General features: G+C 35.9%; 1 protein-coding gene across 2 annotated transcripts; it reads right to left on the bottom strand.

Moving 5' to 3' along the window:
* Positions 1–3,894: 3,894 nt before the first annotated feature.
* On the bottom strand, positions 3,895–15,989 carry LOC110789000 (protein transport protein SEC16B homolog). 2 transcript variants are annotated; one of them, XM_021993648.2, is made up of 14 exons: positions 15,841–15,989; positions 13,589–15,647; positions 13,149–13,469; positions 12,191–12,310; positions 11,986–12,108; positions 11,708–11,866; positions 11,349–11,474; positions 10,946–11,080; positions 9,076–9,203; positions 7,666–7,774; positions 7,303–7,596; positions 6,007–6,147; positions 5,592–5,893; positions 3,895–4,914 (listed from the first exon to the last, which is right to left on the bottom strand). In XM_021993648.2, the coding sequence occupies exons 2-14, from the start codon at positions 15,488–15,490 to the stop codon at positions 4,482–4,484; spliced, it is 4,293 nt and encodes a 1,430-aa protein (XP_021849340.1). In that variant the 5' UTR covers positions 15,491–15,647; positions 15,841–15,989; the 3' UTR covers positions 3,895–4,481. The 2 variants fall into 2 exon arrangements, with proteins under 2 accessions (XP_021849340.1, XP_021849339.1); XM_021993647.2 differs by having other exon boundaries at positions 13,589–15,968.
* Positions 15,990–18,037: the final 2,048 nt, after the last annotated feature.

Here is an 18,037-nt window from a genome sequence, read left to right as displayed (position 1 = left end):
TGTCTAATTCCACATATTTCGTATACCATTTCTTATAACTCCTAGCCACCTAGGGGGATTCTGGTACGTGAAAATTGTACTCCGTATTAACGGTTAGGATGAGGATTGAGGCACGTTTCTGTAGAGCTGAACTCAAATGAACTGAATTGAACTGAACTGAACTGAACTGAATATTCTTGAACTGAACTGAACTGAATATTCTTGAACAGAACTGAATTGAATTGAATTGAACTGAACTTAACTTAACATAATATTACTAAAATAAACAATAAATAATAAATAATTAGTTATTAATTATTAATAATTAGTAATCTATAGTTACTTACTAAATAAAAATAAATTTTTTAATTAAGAACTAAATAATACTACCTCCGTTCCTAAAAGATCTTTACGCTTTCCGTTTTAGTCCGTTCCTGAAAGTTCTTTACACTCCTACTTTATTCCATTTTTACTCTTATTGGCCCACCATAACTTACCCACTCACAATACTTTAATATTAGTTTCCACCCACTCACATTGTTGGACAATTTATAGCCACTTATTTTCCATTTGTTACCCCACCATCACATGTTCACCAAAATTCCTTAATTACCGTGCAAATAGTAACCGTAAAGATCATTTAGGAACGGAGGTAGTATAAACTAATAACTAAAGAATAAATAATAATTAATTACTAAATAACTAGTATAGGCCCCTGCCGATGCATGTGATTTCTATAAAATTAGAAAGTAAATAAAATAGTGCATTCGATTTAAAACTCTTACTTTGTACATTATTATGGTAATAACACAAATAGAGAGTAGTTTAATAAACCAGGATATAGCTATGTCGGTCTATATGAGATATATTTATTTTAATGATGTTAGACAATTGAAATGTTGGCAGATGCCTAAGGTAAAATGTCAATTAACTATTATAATAATGTAGCGTAAGTTATAAATTGTACGGTTTAACCATTTAACTGAAGTACCTACTTTTTTTATTAAACTGATTAAATATACATCACATGCAAAATTAAAAACTGGCGTTTTCTGTATTTGTTAGATTGATTAAAATTATTTTTCAATTTATTTCATAATTTTTGAGGATTTGTTTTGAAATAGTTAGTCATTATATTTATGTTATTCAAATTTTCATTTTAAAGATATACAACATGTTTTTTTCCCCTTATTATTTGTATTTATATTCCATTCATTTAATACAAAATTTGCTATTTCCTTTTTTGTAAATGGTTATTTTTTCTTTTATTGCTAGTTTGAATTCTCCTTTTTTTTTCTTGCTTGATTAGTGCTTGATTGGTGCTTGATTGAAGCATTAAAGTTGTGAATTGATTAGTTACCTTTTGAGTGGATATGACGTGGCATTGATGTGGCATAGGTTAGAAGGGAGTATTGGGGATTTGCTCACCTCTCATTAACCATCACTCTACTTTAATTATATAGATTACTAAATAACTATATAATAAATACTAAATAATTATAATAATCTGTAATTAATTAATAAAAATAATAAAAAATTATAGTAATTAATAATAAATAATTAGTTATATATAATAATAATATAATATTAATATAAATAATAAGTAATATAATAATATAAATAATAATAAGTAATAAGTAATATAAGTAATATAATAATATATTAATATAAATAATAAGTAATATAATAATATAATAACATAAAAGATCAATGAAGAGTTTGATTTCATTATGAACATTAACCAGATGATTATTATGAACAAACAAAGAAATAAGAAAGAACAAACAATTCAAAAAAAAAAGAACATACGATATAAAAATGAACATAAAATTTAAGACGAAAGAACAAAGCATACAACAATTATGAACAATTTTATGATGAATTTAAAAGCAATATGAAAGAACAAACAGTATAACAAGAAAGAATAAACAATACCAAAAGAAAGAACTAACAATATAGACGCTCTAAATCACATAAAAATTGATGTGCAAGAACATGGAGATTCAACCAGAAAATTTCTAAATCACATAAAAATTGATGTGCGCACAAACGTAGAACATAAAAGGAAAAACCTACTGAGTTATCAAAGACATTTTTCTATTCAACATATAAATTCAATAAAGAAACCAAAAAAAAATAAGAAAATTAAAAGCAAAAAAAACGAGAAAAGAGAAAAGTTTACAGCTAGTGGCAACGACATCATTCTCGTGAAGGATAAGGACGGCGCAAACGCAAGTAGATTCTCCGATTGACATTGTTATTCGAGATTAGAAAAAAAAAAAGTCACATACAAATGAGGAGAGATAAACTTTTGGGTAGAGAGAAAACAAAAATGAGAGCTTTCTGATATTTGAAAAATTTATATGCATTTTTTTTTTGTTAAAGAAAGCACGTTATGTAGCTTTTTTTTTTAAATAAATAAATTCCAGTTGTGCGGCGTCTGGGGTAGGGGTGTTAATGAGCTGAGCCTGCTCGCGAACTACTCGATGCTCGGCTCGACAAAACTCGGTCAAAGCTCGGCTCGAGCAGGCTCGACTCGAGCTCGGGTTTGGCTCGAGTACTTAATGAGCCAAGTCTGACCTATCAATGGCTCGACTCGAAAGCTCGTGAACAAGCTCGAGTTCAGCGAACTACTCGATGCTCAGCTCGACAAAACTCGGTCAAAGCTCGGCTCGAGCAGGCTCGGCTCGAGTACTTAACGAGCCAAGCCTGAGCTATCAATGGCTCGACTCGAAAGCTCGTGAACAAGCTCGAGTTCTTTTTAATATATGTATTTTGTATAAAATAAGTTTTTGCATAAATTAACTTTGATAAAATTTATTTTTAACATATAAAACATTGAAAAATTGATAAACATGTTACTTAATTAAACATTTGATGACCAATCTCGAGCGAGCCTATCGAGCCTCAACGAGCCTATCGAGCTTCGAGCCAAACCGAGTTCGATTTTCATAATTCGAGCTCGAGGTCGAGCCCAATTTCCCAGGCTCGACGAGCTTCGAGCTCGAGCCGAGCCTGTGCCCACGAGTTTCGAGCTTGAGCGTATAGGCTCGGTCTCGGCTCGGCTCGGCTCATTAACACCCCTAGTCTGGGGGTACATCTACTAATGACTGTATAGCAGTTAGGGGGTATAACAAAACCTACACTAATTGATTTGAGAAATAAAATATACTCAATAACTTTTTACAAATAGAATGAAAGCAAACATGCATAAGACTAAAGATCATTTTTTGTTTTTTTGACATAGAACAAACTAACCTATTAGGTTTTCATTAGATCCCCTTCCATAGAATACACACCAAACTACCAACAAAATATTAAAAACAGATGGGATAGCGTGTTACTAAAGATCATGCTGCTAAAGCAAACGTTGGGAAACCAAAGATTAAACATGGCTTAGCTTAGCCTTAGACTAATGTCATCAAAGCGGAAACTATTCTTGAACTTGAATAAGGAGGACATGTTGAGTTAAAACTTGCCTCTTTAACAAATGTATAAAGAAAATCTTGTGGCTAATTTGAGTCCAAAATAAAATGTAGTACTTCAGAGCTCTATATAATGGTTTACCTAAATTGATGAATATGAAAAGAAAAAAAAAGTTCAATTACAAAACATATTACATGCACTCGGGTGGACCGTACACCGTCTCACATATCTAATAATTTGTAAGTTCATACCAGTAGGAGAGTGTTTTGTTGAGAAAATATTCGCACATTGAAAAGTGTTTGGTTTAGCAGAAAACGGTATGATTTTTTCACTTTTCCTTACTTGGTTTGTAAGTGGTGGAAAATACATTTTTTACAAAGCCACATGCAAAAATACCATCTCCCCTCTATTTAGTTCTTTTTGTTCTTGTTTTCTAGTGGAAAGTCATTTCCCGTCCAATCAAACGGAGCCTAAATGCAAAAATATGAGTAAAATAATGATGAAAGCCTTCTCAGAATTACTTTAGTGAGCACTGTTGAGCAAGGAGACGCCACTCATTACGTGTATCGCGTATGCGTGTGATGTAACAAAATGGGGGAGACTAAATCCATACAAAATAGTAACAAATACTCACTGTATATCTCTATGGAATATGTAATTTCTCTTCAGTGGAATTTCCCCAGGAATTGGACACCTAATTCATCTTCCTCGAGGATCTTTTCCAATAAATCAACGAATTTATCTATCTGTACAACAATCCAAATCCCCCCGTCCCAAGATCTCGGCAGCTACAACAAGATTTGCATAATCTGTTTCTGAAACCCAAACCCATACCTCCTCTGAAGTTAGCTTGCTTTATCCGACCTGAATCTAGTTCACATGCTTTATCTTGCAGGCTCATCCGACCTGAATCTAGTTCACATGCTTTATCTTGCTCACCACTTCCACCGAGGACAAAAATGGAACGAACTGCCATATTTTACATGGAATATACAAGTTTTTACCACATCAATTTGAAGCTCAGCACTTCGAACTTTGAAGGTCTTCTATCACATCAGTAAAATCTCAAGTGAATACTAGGTAGATGGCCGAAAATCCGGTGCCCCTGGAGATCTTGATTCACCCATGCCAGTATGATTTGACAATTCAAGGCTTCCCCCCCATGATAATGTCCGCCTCGAATTTGGAGTTAAGGAAGCATTGCTATTTATCATGCTTCCCATTCCCTTGTCCATGCTTGGATGTCTGTGGATTGTTGATGGTGGAGAAAACATTTGAGGAGATGACAAAGAATTATGACCACTAGATGAGGTTGTACCGTCATCTGTGACAACATTTTGTTGTGTGCTTTGGGTTTGGGTACTGTCAGTTATTTGTCCTCCGGGAATTGGAGTTGGGATGAAAAAGTTGGGATTACCAGCAACAGGTTTTATAGCTGGAATTAGCGGTGTTGGTGATTGGAATGAGTTTGTTGGAGTTCCTCCACCTTTGTTGAACGTATCAACATACCTAAAACAGTCGAAACATGTAATCAGCATCCCAAAAATTCATAAGAAAACAAGAAATCATAAACTTCATCCAGTTGCTCAGCTATAAATAAAGTATTACGCATTAGAGAAGGAATATTTAGGAGTTTTAAAAAGAGGGGAAACTGTTGAAGCGAAATGTGAGAACGTTGGAAGTTCTAACCATTGTTTAATCTTTCAAGAGTCCTAAAGGGAATGTAGAAAGAAGAAACAGAAGCTTGAATTAGTTTTGCTTCTTCTCAAAAAAGAAACCGTGAAGTCTATTTAGGGACGGAGGTAGTTGCAACTTGCAAGCCAGTGTTTTTCTTCGTCAATTTTTTATAACCATAGATGCCCACATTTTTGGGTACTACAAGAGCGGCAATAAATATTAAAAGAAAAATATGTTTGCTATTGGAGATTCACATCAGACATTCTAGGTCAATTTTTTTTACAAACTTCATTTACTATCCCCTTGATATATTGTCCCATATTGTCCCACACCAAATGAACTGTTAGAAGGGTAAATCATGTGGAGTTTTTAAGTCCAAAACCTACCAAGGGTCTCAGGGTTTCCTTGTCGTAGTCACCCCCCCCCCCCCCCCCCCCTCCCCAACCACCACCACCACCACACACACACATCCAAACCTACTTGTTTCTTTCCACAGAGAGAAAACATACCTTGCACGAACACCCATTCTCCCACGAGCTGAAAAATGGTTCGAAACAGATGGAATAGGTGGTAACTCAGAAGCACTGTTTCCATTATAATTTGTGTATTTATATTCAGGTTGCCCATTTGCATAACCCGACGTGCTAACAGATTCCTCTTTGTTGTCATGATTTTGCATCCCATTCATGAAAGCTGTACTTGTTGGAGGTGGAGCCAAGGTCATTTCCTCAGCTTGAGGTCCAGCACCTTCCTCAACCCATCGCTTCAGTTTTTCGTCATAATAAAACTTATTTGTCTCTCCCAGCTTGGCCTGCAATAAAATCAGGGACAAAGTCAGGACCAGAAAAATCTAAGCACCTCAGAAGTCATAATTATATCAATCCACATCGAAGGGGGAAACCAAAGAGGCCCATTCTGACTTGCCTGACGTTCAGAGCGTGACCTTAGCACCAAGCCAACAGTCTTCTGGAAAATTTGCGAGCCAAATCGGCCAAAGCGAGAGGGACTGCCTGAGAGTGATGTATGATCACGTGGACTAGATGAGCTTGATTTTGGCGATTCATCCTAACAAAGGACAGAAAATTATATACTTTTAAGGAAATTGAGATCACAGATATAAAGTTGGCAAGACATAAGTCTTAGTATAAATGCTGTGCTATTCTATGGAACACGGGAATTACAGATGGAACAAACATAAAAACTCTTCTTTTATTGATAAAATGTGTGTCATGTAAAATTACCCAGACATCAGATAAATGTCACTTTCCGCTCAAATAGAAGGCAATAGAGCACACAGGTCATCCCATGACCTCATCCTCAACAGCAATCATGTTAACCAAAGTTTCACCTTCGACTGGGAAATATTTTCCACCCAAAGTCCTAACTTAAAATATTACATGGACAATTGGGACAAAAAATTCCCCAGCTTTGCGAGGTGATTCAAGAAACAGTTATCCTACAGTTCTATCCGCTTGAATTTTTTACATTTTCCGAAAAGGGAAAAGAAACTAAGCTGGGAATATCTTAACCTTGAAGAAGTTCTGCTTCCCCACACCCCACCCAACATCCAAATTTTTAAAAAATAGCATGATAGGAGCCTATTTGAGCTACAGTTTGTTGATCGTTGCTAATTCACTGAAAAAAAGTTCAATGTGTTTGCAAATAATTAATTAATAATCTTAAAACTTACTCTGTAAGACACTGGCTGGATTCCTTAGCAGGGTATCAGGTTTGGTTTGGAGGGGGAGCAGTTTGAAAGGTTCTAGAGTAAAGTGATTCAGTCTATCATAAGATTCATAACAAGTGTACGCAGTCTTTGGAATTCGGATTAATATCTTGCACATTCTTAAGGGAAAGAAATATACGACACTTATGACACTTGAAATGAGAGTCGGTGTCAGAAGTGAGAACAGTTCAGTTTGCCATATTTACCGCAGAAGGAAAGCTAATCAAACATGTAGTTCTTGGCCGTCTTTACATGACTGTTAGCTGCAGGATAAATTTAGACAACTGAAACTGAAAGCAAGCGTATTCCTCAATTGCAACATCTTATGATTCTCAAGACACTATTTTATCCAATTAAAAGTACCAACTCAATATTCTATACTCTATAGTAGGATCCATATTAAAAACAACATCAGTTTTGACCCAGCAGCTATGGAGAACTCAAATACAAAAAAAAAACTCAAAGTATAGAGACAATAACAATCTCTGAAGTACCTTTCTGGGTTCTCTACCAAAGTTAGGCTCCGACATGCTTCTATTATGCATTGACATGCGATTGCTGCCTTCTGCTGATGCAGGAGTCATTAACGAAGACATAGTCATTGTGGACTGACTGGAAGATACCCGTGGCGCCCTTGATTGATGATCATGCTCACCGTGTTGACCATTACTGTGTGATGTGGAAGGTGTAGGTGGCGGTAAGCCTCCAACGACCCGTTGAGCAGTATTATCAAAGAAGTTGAACCATTTACCCAGTTTTGCTCGAGCAAAATTGGTCGCATACCCACCCTATAAGTGGTGTAATCATTACTTTACAACATTGGGAATGACACAATCTATAGTAGTAGGAAAGCATACCTGCTGATGAATTTTTACACGCTCTTCAAGAGAAGATACCATATGTCTCCATGCATCAACCTCTGGTGATCTACCAGTTTTCAAAGACTTCAACACTGCTTGACAGTATCTGAATAAATGCTATAAGGTTATGATTTGAAAATGAATCCCTTAAGAATGTATCAGATAGCAGTAATAAAGCGTGACATTATTCTGGAATTTTATAAATGATACTCTTAAAACAGTCTAACCCTGTGGCATCCTATATTTCCATCCCCTCTCTTCTGTTTCCTATAGACAAGTTGCTTTCATTTAGGTGTCGAACACTTGCAAACAGCTTGAAAAATCAAACTACTACTTCTACCTCATACAATAGCAGTGCTTATGTCATTTTTGTGTAGATCAAGAACACATAATTTTATCATAGAATCATGATCTTTTTTAGGCCAGCAGGCACTATCACATATCAATCAATAGTCTTTTCTGCTCTAATAGCTTGCATTGGATTAAAAAAATAAAATAACAGAGTTAACATTAAACGACCAAGTGGGAGAAAATTGGGTACATAACCCGAAAGTTATTACTTTAAATAAAAAGATGGACGTAGCTATAAATTGGAAAGAGAGAAACAGTAATAGCAGAAAAATAAAATCAACCCTATAAATGAAAATACATGTAAATATGTTACGATAAAACAGATAAAATCAAGGAAGGCGGTACTGAAAATAAATATATTAGTAACAATTACAGAATGAGTTGTCAAAGACTATCTTTATGGAGTAATTGTTAACACTAGACTAAGGTTAACAAATTTGGAAAACAATCGTTTGGAACATAATATTTAAGATAAGAGCGTTTTGCGTTTAAGTCTGCATTTCGTATACAAAGGTTATTTTGCATTTATAACTTGACTTCAAATATTGGTTCTACTTAGAACTGCTATGCCAAGTTTTTATAATTTACAAGAAACTTTATAACTTTTCATTTTCTTTCAAGGTATTTGATTAAGAAAGAAACAATGAATTAACGCTAAAGTGTTCTAGCTCCGGGGATGTGGCTAGTTATGAACCTTATGACATGATCTTTAATCAACTCGAGTTTGATTATAAAGCTCTGTTACTAGTTTTTCTAAAACAAGTATTCTATAGTAACTGAAATGATTGATATGAACAACTATTGTAATTAAACTATTTGATCTTTTCCAAATTCTGCTATCTTTTAAGCAACATTGAAGAATATAAAGGCCCACATTTCTTGAACATTCTCTTCTGTATTTGCAAATGACAGTAATCGACTAATCGGGATGTTATCTAGGGGGAAAGAACATTCAGGCTATGGCAATACCCAAAATATAATGAGACAGGTAAGCGAAGGGCACTCCAAAAAAATGCAAAAAAAGGAGGGACGAGTTAAACTGAAAGCAGTACTTACTTCAGAGACTCTGACATTTTGCCAACTTCTGCCAACATGCAAGCATATAAAAGCTTATATGGCTGAAATGGCAACAGTACAGATTGGGAATTTCCAAGCACCTTTGCATATTCATATAATTCTGTTCTCTGTGATATTGACAAAATAAAAGCCGTTTCAGTAACATCAAAGAGAGAAACCTATGAAGAAAAGAACAAGAGAAATAGAAACTCCTCCATTTGGAAATAATTGCCACATTGACCCAACCTTTCATAATACTGGATATGGTATTATCCTGTAAAACACTTCATGAAAATTGTATCATTCCCCCAAGGCCCCAATCTCGCTATTCTCATTTTTCTTACCAAATAATCCAGAGCAGTGAACTTAACCAAGAACTAAATATATTCAAACAATCAAAGTATTTGAAACTCTTTTGCAAAAAACTAGTATTTACTGACGAGATGTTTGTAAATCATAAACAAACAGAAAATTTAAGTAAGAAGCTACACTGAGCAAACATGTTGCATTTCGCTTTTCCATGCCAACGACTTCTAAATCTATTAATTATTTAAGGTAGTGTTTGGCCTAGTTTCTGGAAGTGTTTCTCACTTTGAGAAATAAAAACTTGGCCAAAAAAGGAGTTTTTAAGAAATAGAAACACTTCCCCAAGAAACCCAAATAGCTTCTAGGGAGGGTAGAAGGAAAAGCTTGGAGCTTCTCCCAAAATTTCTCGGGAAACAATTTTGCACTTATAAGTTATAAATTTATAATGAAACTTTGCATGGATCATCATACCCTTAACTTTAAAATAAAGGCCTTCTGTCCCTATTAAAACACCCCTTCTCTCTCCTCATAAGTCCTGGAACCTTCATCTCCTCAAAGCATTCACCCTTAATAGACATATTCCCCCATAAAAACAGATGATAAGTTCATGCTGATGAATCAAATTGTTGGTGCTCAACAGGCATGAATTCAGATTTTGTTAGAATTTCTAGATCAAATCGATATTTTTTTCCAACTAAAATATTGAGAAAAACATATAGCCCATTTTAATCTTGAACGTTACGCTGCCATTTTTATTCTTGTTGTGCAAGTTGCTGATGTTGAATTATTTTGTTGTGCAAGTCGCTGATGTTGGAATTTATCTGTACAATCTTTATTAATTACAAAATATTTCATTTATTTTTAGACCTTTGGTCGTATGTTTTTTTTCAATAGATTGGTTTACCAGATTTCCTCCCCCACCCCCAGATCCTTAGTCAAAAGAGATGAACAGTTGCGGAGAGCCAGAGTAATTTGCTACATTAGAGACCTTTGTTGCTAAAAGAACTCAATTAAAATGTCAGTATGCAGGGAAAAAGATAAGAGGAGGACAATTGGTTCTTTTTAAATAAAATTTATTTGTTTACTTCCTTGATTTAAAAGAAAATTCAATATTTATTTTTTTGAAATATTCTTACACATTTATGCTAGAAGGCTAGAACTCTTTCTAGAAAAGAAATGGGCCAAGCAATATGGTTTTTTCCCTAAGAAGTACTTTTATAAATATTGTGGCCAAACACTTCTATTTCTCAAAAGTATTTCTCTAGAAACCGTTTCTAGAGACCTACTTCTGAGAAAAAAATGTTTTCCAGAAGCTTGGCCAAACAGACCCTAATAAGATGCCTTTGACCTCATGTCATGTTTGTTTCATATTTGTTCAAATTATTCTACTTGAAGAATCTTCCCACAACCATCTTATTTGCTACAGAGTATATCCCAACCAAAAAACTCCTCTCATATAGATTCATGGGCTTGTGCCCAGCACAAAGAGAGCAAACAAAGAACAAAAGAAAAACATAGAAATCATGACTTGAGTAAATGTTGGGCTATCAAAGAGTTAAGATACCTGAATTGCCTGAGGACTGGCATAAGTTCTTGGGTATTTCAAATGATTTGCACCAACAAGACAAAGTCTGGCGCTCTCTGAATATGACTCGATGTTAGATTCAGCAACCAAGTAACAGGTATGAGCTGCCGTAACCTACATGGAAAGAATTTGTAGCAAAAATATCAAAAGGCCATAGCCATGGTGAAATACTCTGCCCACAAATAAATTGGCAGAGACTTATCAATCAGGGAACCAAATTCTTTCAGTTAAGCAAGATCCCTATATCAAAAGAAAAAGGTTCATATGCTGATTCTCACCCCCACAGTTCACAAATGCAGCATCTAGTTCAAGTGTTGTATCATCAGTAAATTTAAAAGGGGTCCAACAATGAAAGAGAAAAAAAATGTGTCCTGCACCATACCTCATCCCTCTCCCTCCAGAGACAGTCCCCAAGGTGAGTGATTACAAGTTCATCACCTTTTGTCCTGTTAGCACTTATTATAGCCAGATTCTCTTCCCAGTCCTCTAGCATACAACCAGGCACAACCTGTAGTACCAAGCCACAGATCTCCATTAGAAGCAAGAAAAATGAATAGGCAACAGTGAAATATAGTAAAACTGGCTTCATCAACATAATGACTAACATTCTGCGTGATTCCTCAACGAGGACTTAAAACACAAGCAACTTGTAGGTGAAAACAAACAATACATGTAACTACTTTTTTTACATTCCATGATCATAAATAAGTGATTCACTTCGGCAGAAAATAGGCACAGTACCCCTGATGAGTGAGCATTTACTCCGTTTTGTATGCTACTTGAAATGGAATCAGAAAATACTTCAGCAGGATGTCCAGCAATTAAGAGACACAAAGTCCTTAGAGGAGATCCAGCTAACAACTGGTGAAGAGCCATTTGCTTCACGGTTTCACCATAAAACTGTGAGGGTTAGATGGAACAAAAGTTAGGTTGCATGGCAACAATCATTCATTGAGCAAAATACTTCATTCATTCAGAACATGTCACTGATGGAAGTACGAAGTTGCATCCTTAAGAACCTGTTCACCGAGCAAAGTGGCAATAACAATAGCTGGTCCCCACAAATGGCCATTTTGTGCACATTGAAGAGCCTCCATTTTCCTACCAGAGACAAGAAGCATTTGAACCTCTTCGGCCGTTGCCTGAAGCAAAAGAAATTAGCTAACACGCCACATCGATAATAGCAACACAACAATGCCTAACCAGAAAAAAAAGACGACATGCCTGCATTTGTCCCTCAGAAGGCGTGTTTTGCAAGCACTGTGAGACGGAACTGAACTGCGTACCATTTCTCTTTGCGGATGAAAACAGCTTTGCCAATGCTGACTCTGGGCAGTCATTTTCCTAGTCAAAGAAAACTCATAAACTCAAAACTAATATAAACCCCGTGGACAAATCAGTTATCTCGACCATCTTAAAAACTGAAACTCCAATTATATAAACTGCCCATTAACACCTGACATGAATTCAGATGCTTATAAGTATATTTACTAACGTACTTTAGAAACAAAGTTAATCTTGTACTAAATGCTAATGCAGGATTATGTAAGTACACGCGGCTAAACAAGTGCTAATAAACACAAACCTAAACCTAAAATCATATGCTAGCCAAGATATGATGTCTTGCAACGGTGATCACATCCATACGTATAAGTTCCCATATCAATAAGTGATAATTTCAGGTATAGGGATGGTTGACAACAAAACAGCCAAACTAATTGATTCAGACTCCAGAGAAAGGGGAAAAAACCTTAAACCCGCATTTCAGAAAAAGAGACAAAACATTTGTGAGTAGTGAAATTATTGCTGTTCTAAAAATATTTTTGCTAAACACAATGCTCGCTCACCCAGATTTCAGTCATTTCAATATTAGATTAGGAAGTGGTGTAATATAAATCCTGCTTTCAAACCGAACCCATACCAAAAGGCTTCAAAGTTCTCTCTCTATAATTTAAAAAAAGGAAGCTAAATGTCTAGAAAACTTTTAAAAGTTGCATAGAACACATTTATGCATTCTATTATACACTTATCAGTAAGGAACAATAACATTCTGCCTCGGTCAAAGAACATGTTCATGTGATAAAGCAAGGCAACAGAACTTTATGGCATGCTGGAAAACCCATTGTCAACAAACAGTAAAGCTAATGCTTAACAAATGTTCAAAGGGTAAACTAAAACCTACCTTAGAACCATGGTCAGTCCCAAAAGCTGATCGTAGCTTCCCATAATATTGACATGCTATTTTCAATAAAGAGAGAAGCATATTCAAAGCTTCGCCTTCCTTGTAATCTGCATTTGTGACATTGCTATTTGCAATTCTGTCATCAACCCATTTATTCAACTCTTTGCTTCCCACGTTGCCTGAAACCAGTGGGCCCGAGAATGATTGCTGGCATAGGGTATGAAAATAATCACAACCACCGATTCCTACATCTGAACCATCATTCTTCAGCATGGCTACTTCCATCACATTGAGAACACTGATCACACCTTCAGCCGAGACCTTAACATCAAATGTAAATAGCCTTAAAGCCCTTCATGGACAAAATTTATGGTTTCTTTTATTGCCCAGTGGTACACTAAAATCAATATTTAATGGAATGAAACAATAAAAAATCTTACCTGGCTTGCATATGCTGGTTGTGGGTGTAAACTACTCTGATCCTTCATGACTATGAGTTTTCCGCCAAATCCAAAAGAGACAAGAGCATGTGGAGGTCGCCCGTCTGATGATCTTCCCCCACTGGAAGAATAAGATAGTTTACCATTTTGAGGTGGCTGCGGCGTAAAATTATGGAAATTTGTACCACTAAAGCCAGCAGCAGAGAACTTCTGGTCAAATACATTATAGTGATTATTGTGCTGCAGATCACTTTCAGCAGAAGCAAAGTTTTGAAAGCCAGTTTCACCAACGCCTTGAAACCTGTTAAACCCATTACTGCTATCAAAAACCTGTCTTGGTTGTTCGTTTAAGAATGATTTCTCATGTGGTGCAGCCTCTGTTCTACGGTCTGTTATGTAACTGGCAGCACCATTCGGTATAAATTCATTTCCATATTGTGTGTTTTCAGTAGAACTAAAAGCCTCGTTCCTACGAGGTTGTACCGTATTCAAAGGGCCCTTCCCAGAATCTCTCCAATGCACTGACTGGTCTGATTGATAAGAATGGTTATGAACTTGTTCACCCTGATCATAAGTTACATTTTGTTCAGGGTAGTAATTAACGGTGCTAGGACTCCCATAGGACAATTGTTTGTTTTGATCCAAGCTAGTTGACTGGTTGATTGATGAAGTATAGGACTCTAATGATCTCCATTCTAGTGCGATCGTATCATAGTACCAACCAGGATACTGAGGATCAAACACCATGTGTGCAGGATACTCTGTGTTCCCATAAGCTGCTTGATTCCAATATGATGAGGTGCCTGCTGTACTTTCCTCGGATATAGTCCCACGTGCCGACTGAGCTGTATGCTGAAGATGATAAACATCAGATGTAGGATTGGCAACAGCTCCCTCATATGTAGACTGAACATTGGCATTGTTATTCTCCATGAGATTAACTGTTGCAACAGAACCATCCACCTGATACCACTGTCCACTATTTGGGTCATATTTCCAACCTGGATATAGGCTCTCCCAATATTGGACACTATTTTGGTCTTGAATCTCTTTTTCACTTTCAGTAGACAAAACATGCTTCATATCTTCTCCAGTTTGCCCAAGACCGTATGAACTCGAACAAGAAACATGGTTAGATGAAACACCATCCAAAGTGCCTGACGCAACCATACTCGAAGCATGCTGCATATCTTCTCCATTTTGCTCAAGACTATAAGAACTTGAACAGGTAACTTGATTAGATGAAACACCATCCAAAGAGTCTGGTGCAACCATAGACGAAGCATGCTGTGTATCTTCTCTGTTTTGCACACTATATGAAGTTGAACAAATAACTGGATCAGATGAAACACCATCCACACTCCCTGGAGCAACCATAAAACCACCAGTCACTTCACCAAAAGGATCATCTGAATTATCTCCAATTTGATCAAAGAAATCCGAGTACAAAACCTCTTGATTAACACCACTAAGCAAACTCCATTCCACTTCTTTAATCCCCACACCAGCCTTTGCACCAATGTCAGAAATCTTCGAATCAGGTTCGCTTTTCCCCACCACACCACAATCACTAGACTCTTGATGCACTACTTCTGAGACTTGAGTGATGCCACCACCACCAAAATCTTCCACCTTACCACCATTTACAGTACTTGAAACAACATCATCATCCCCACCCTTTACACTACAATCACCTTCAACCCTATCTACATTATCTAAGCTATCTACCGCAGTGGCGGTGGTGGTGATGCCGACTTCCTCGATACTTAAATTCGCAAACGCTTGCTCATCATTATTCAAAAAACTAGGTTCACATACACCGCCATCAACCTCATCATCAACCAACTTATCAAAAAAGTCCTCATCCGTCTGATCCTCCATTGGAGATGGAGGTGACACCATCGAATCAAATCCTTATGAAATAAAATAAATAACCCTCTAAATAAACCCAAATTAGCTAAGTTAGGTTCAAATTCTTACCCAAACTGCTCCAATAATAATTATCCCCAATTACAGCATGAAACCAAGCCACATTGATCAATCCTTTCAAACACAGCATCTAAAACACATAATTATCACAAAATTAATGCAAAACTTCCACAATTTGACACTATGCAAGATCTATAAGTTTGAGAAACATGCAAATTGAAAAGGAATTTTGCGATTAATTGAAATGTAATTGGAAAATTAAGATGATATAATCAAAATTATGGTGTCCAGATTTGATAGTAAAAAAGATTAAGTAAGCTAACCGGATCAAAAATTGATTGAAGATCTGGAGATCGATCGAAAGAAGAGAGAGAACGAGGAATGGGAGAGGAAAAAAAGACAAAAGGATACATGATTTTGGCAATAGCCGACAGATCACCGCACCCATTTGGACAGTGGGCCAACACAATTGAGGTGTGATAACTTTCGTTATTTTCTTCAGAAAATTGACGAAATATTATTTGATTTTGTCCCGTTATCTGTCCAATGAAATTTTTTACATTTGCTTGCTTGGAAAATTGAGGTTAATGGTTTGTTCGGTAAAAAGACTAAAAGGAGTTGAATTAAATTGGGTAGAAGATTTTATAATCTTATCTTGTTTAGTTATTAAAATAGAAAAGTGTGGAAAATAAAAATATATGAGGAAATTTATGGAAATCTTTTAGTTTTTTTTGGATAATCATAGAAATTTTTACTCCCTCCGTCTCTTTTTATTTTTAACGTTTTCATTTTTGGGTATTTCAAAATGTTTTTTACATTTTCTTTTATATTATCACATAAATAACTTAGTATTCTATCAAAATGTGTGTCCAATTATTATTTTAACCAATTAAATTCATTGGGTCATTTAGGCCTTGTTCTGTTCACCTTATTTTCACTTATTTCAGGAAAAATAAGTTCAAATAAGTTCAGTTAAGTTCAGATAAAATAAGTTCAGGAAAAATAAGGGTTGACTAAGTATAATTTATAACTAAAATAAGTTTTGATAAGTTCAGATAAGATAAGTTCAGGAAAAATAAGTGGAAATCAGGTGAATAGAGCGCAACCTTAATCTCTCCCACTTTTTCATTGAGACATTAAATTTTTCTCATTTTTCAATATCAGAATTTTGATAAAAGTGAAAACATTATAAATAAACATTTATCTTGTTTAAAAAAAAAAAAATTGAGGAATCTCGAAGCAAATTAATCTATACTATATATTGAAATGCGTCTATGAGAAAGTATACGTGACACGTGGCGCTCTGCTTATGGGTAGTTCGCTCCATGTAATCTTCGTATACATTAAAAATAAAATAAAATATAGTTTGCTAAGGTTTGAACCCTTGACCTAGAGTTTAAACAACAAAGCTTTTTACCACTAAACTATTACATGTTTCATGTTATTATTGAAAAAAAAAACACATATAACTAAAAGTGAATGTTATTAATGTAGTAACCTGGGGCATCGCCCGGGCCCAAAAACTAGTTAATCGATAAAACGCGTGAAAAGTACCAAACGTAAAAAACAAAAAGAGACGGAGGGAGTAGTTATTTTTGCTTATTTCGTTTTCCATAATTTTTTTCTTAAAGTGATACTCCGTAGAAAAACTATGAAAAATTGAACATATTGAAATTTAAACCATCTATACTACCTTTTTTTCTTTTGAGGGAAACGTTAAGCGCGCATTTTATTGAATCAAATCAAGTTTCGAAAAAGTATTTAAACTTTTCCATACTAACTCATCCCTCTCGACTTCCTTCAAGCAACAAGATGAGTTAAGGTTACCCGCTCTACAAACATGACAACAATTAAAGGAGGAAAAATCTAATTTCATTTGTTCAAGTCGTCGTAGATAATCATCAGCGTAGAGAAGCCATCAACCTTGTGATTAATACTCCTTACCACATCCACAGCATAACATTCCACTTCAATACTGGAATATCCTAAACGAGCTGCAATTGTAGTCGATATTGTGTTGTTGCGGCCTCCGCTAATATAACATCCTACCTAGCTTTAGTCTTTTCTTACTGCAGCGGAAAGTCCCCCCCCCCCACCCCACTTCACCCTGCACAACCACGCCCAACCTCACCCCACACTAGCCACCAAATGAGCATATGTATTCACCTTTAGGTGTCCACGCGGAGGAGGAGACTAACCAACAGTCCAACATTACCAATTAACTACAATTGCATCATCAATAAGCTTGAACACCTGGTGCACATACTCCATGTATTCTTCCACTAGTTTTGTAAACTTCGTATCAGCCACTGTTGCATTGACAACTACTCGCTTATGAGTCTTCTCATTACGAAAAACCACGCATATCTTACTAGAGTAAGAACACCCTAAGCTCGTCCTTAGCAACCTTCCCGGAAACCCAAACAAATCGTCCAGCAAAAGAGGTGGACAGTGCTTCCATAGTTAAGCCCAAGAAACTACTTTGTGATCATATATCGTGCGGTGTGCATTACAGTAAAA

Source organism: Spinacia oleracea, chromosome 2 (genome assembly GCF_020520425.1).
Source record: "Spinacia oleracea cultivar Varoflay chromosome 2, BTI_SOV_V1, whole genome shotgun sequence".
In the NCBI taxonomy this organism is placed as follows: domain Eukaryota; kingdom Viridiplantae; phylum Streptophyta; class Magnoliopsida; order Caryophyllales; family Amaranthaceae; genus Spinacia; species Spinacia oleracea.
The sequence above is the reverse complement of the archived record's forward strand: the minus strand, read 5'-3'. Positions and strand labels throughout refer to the sequence as shown.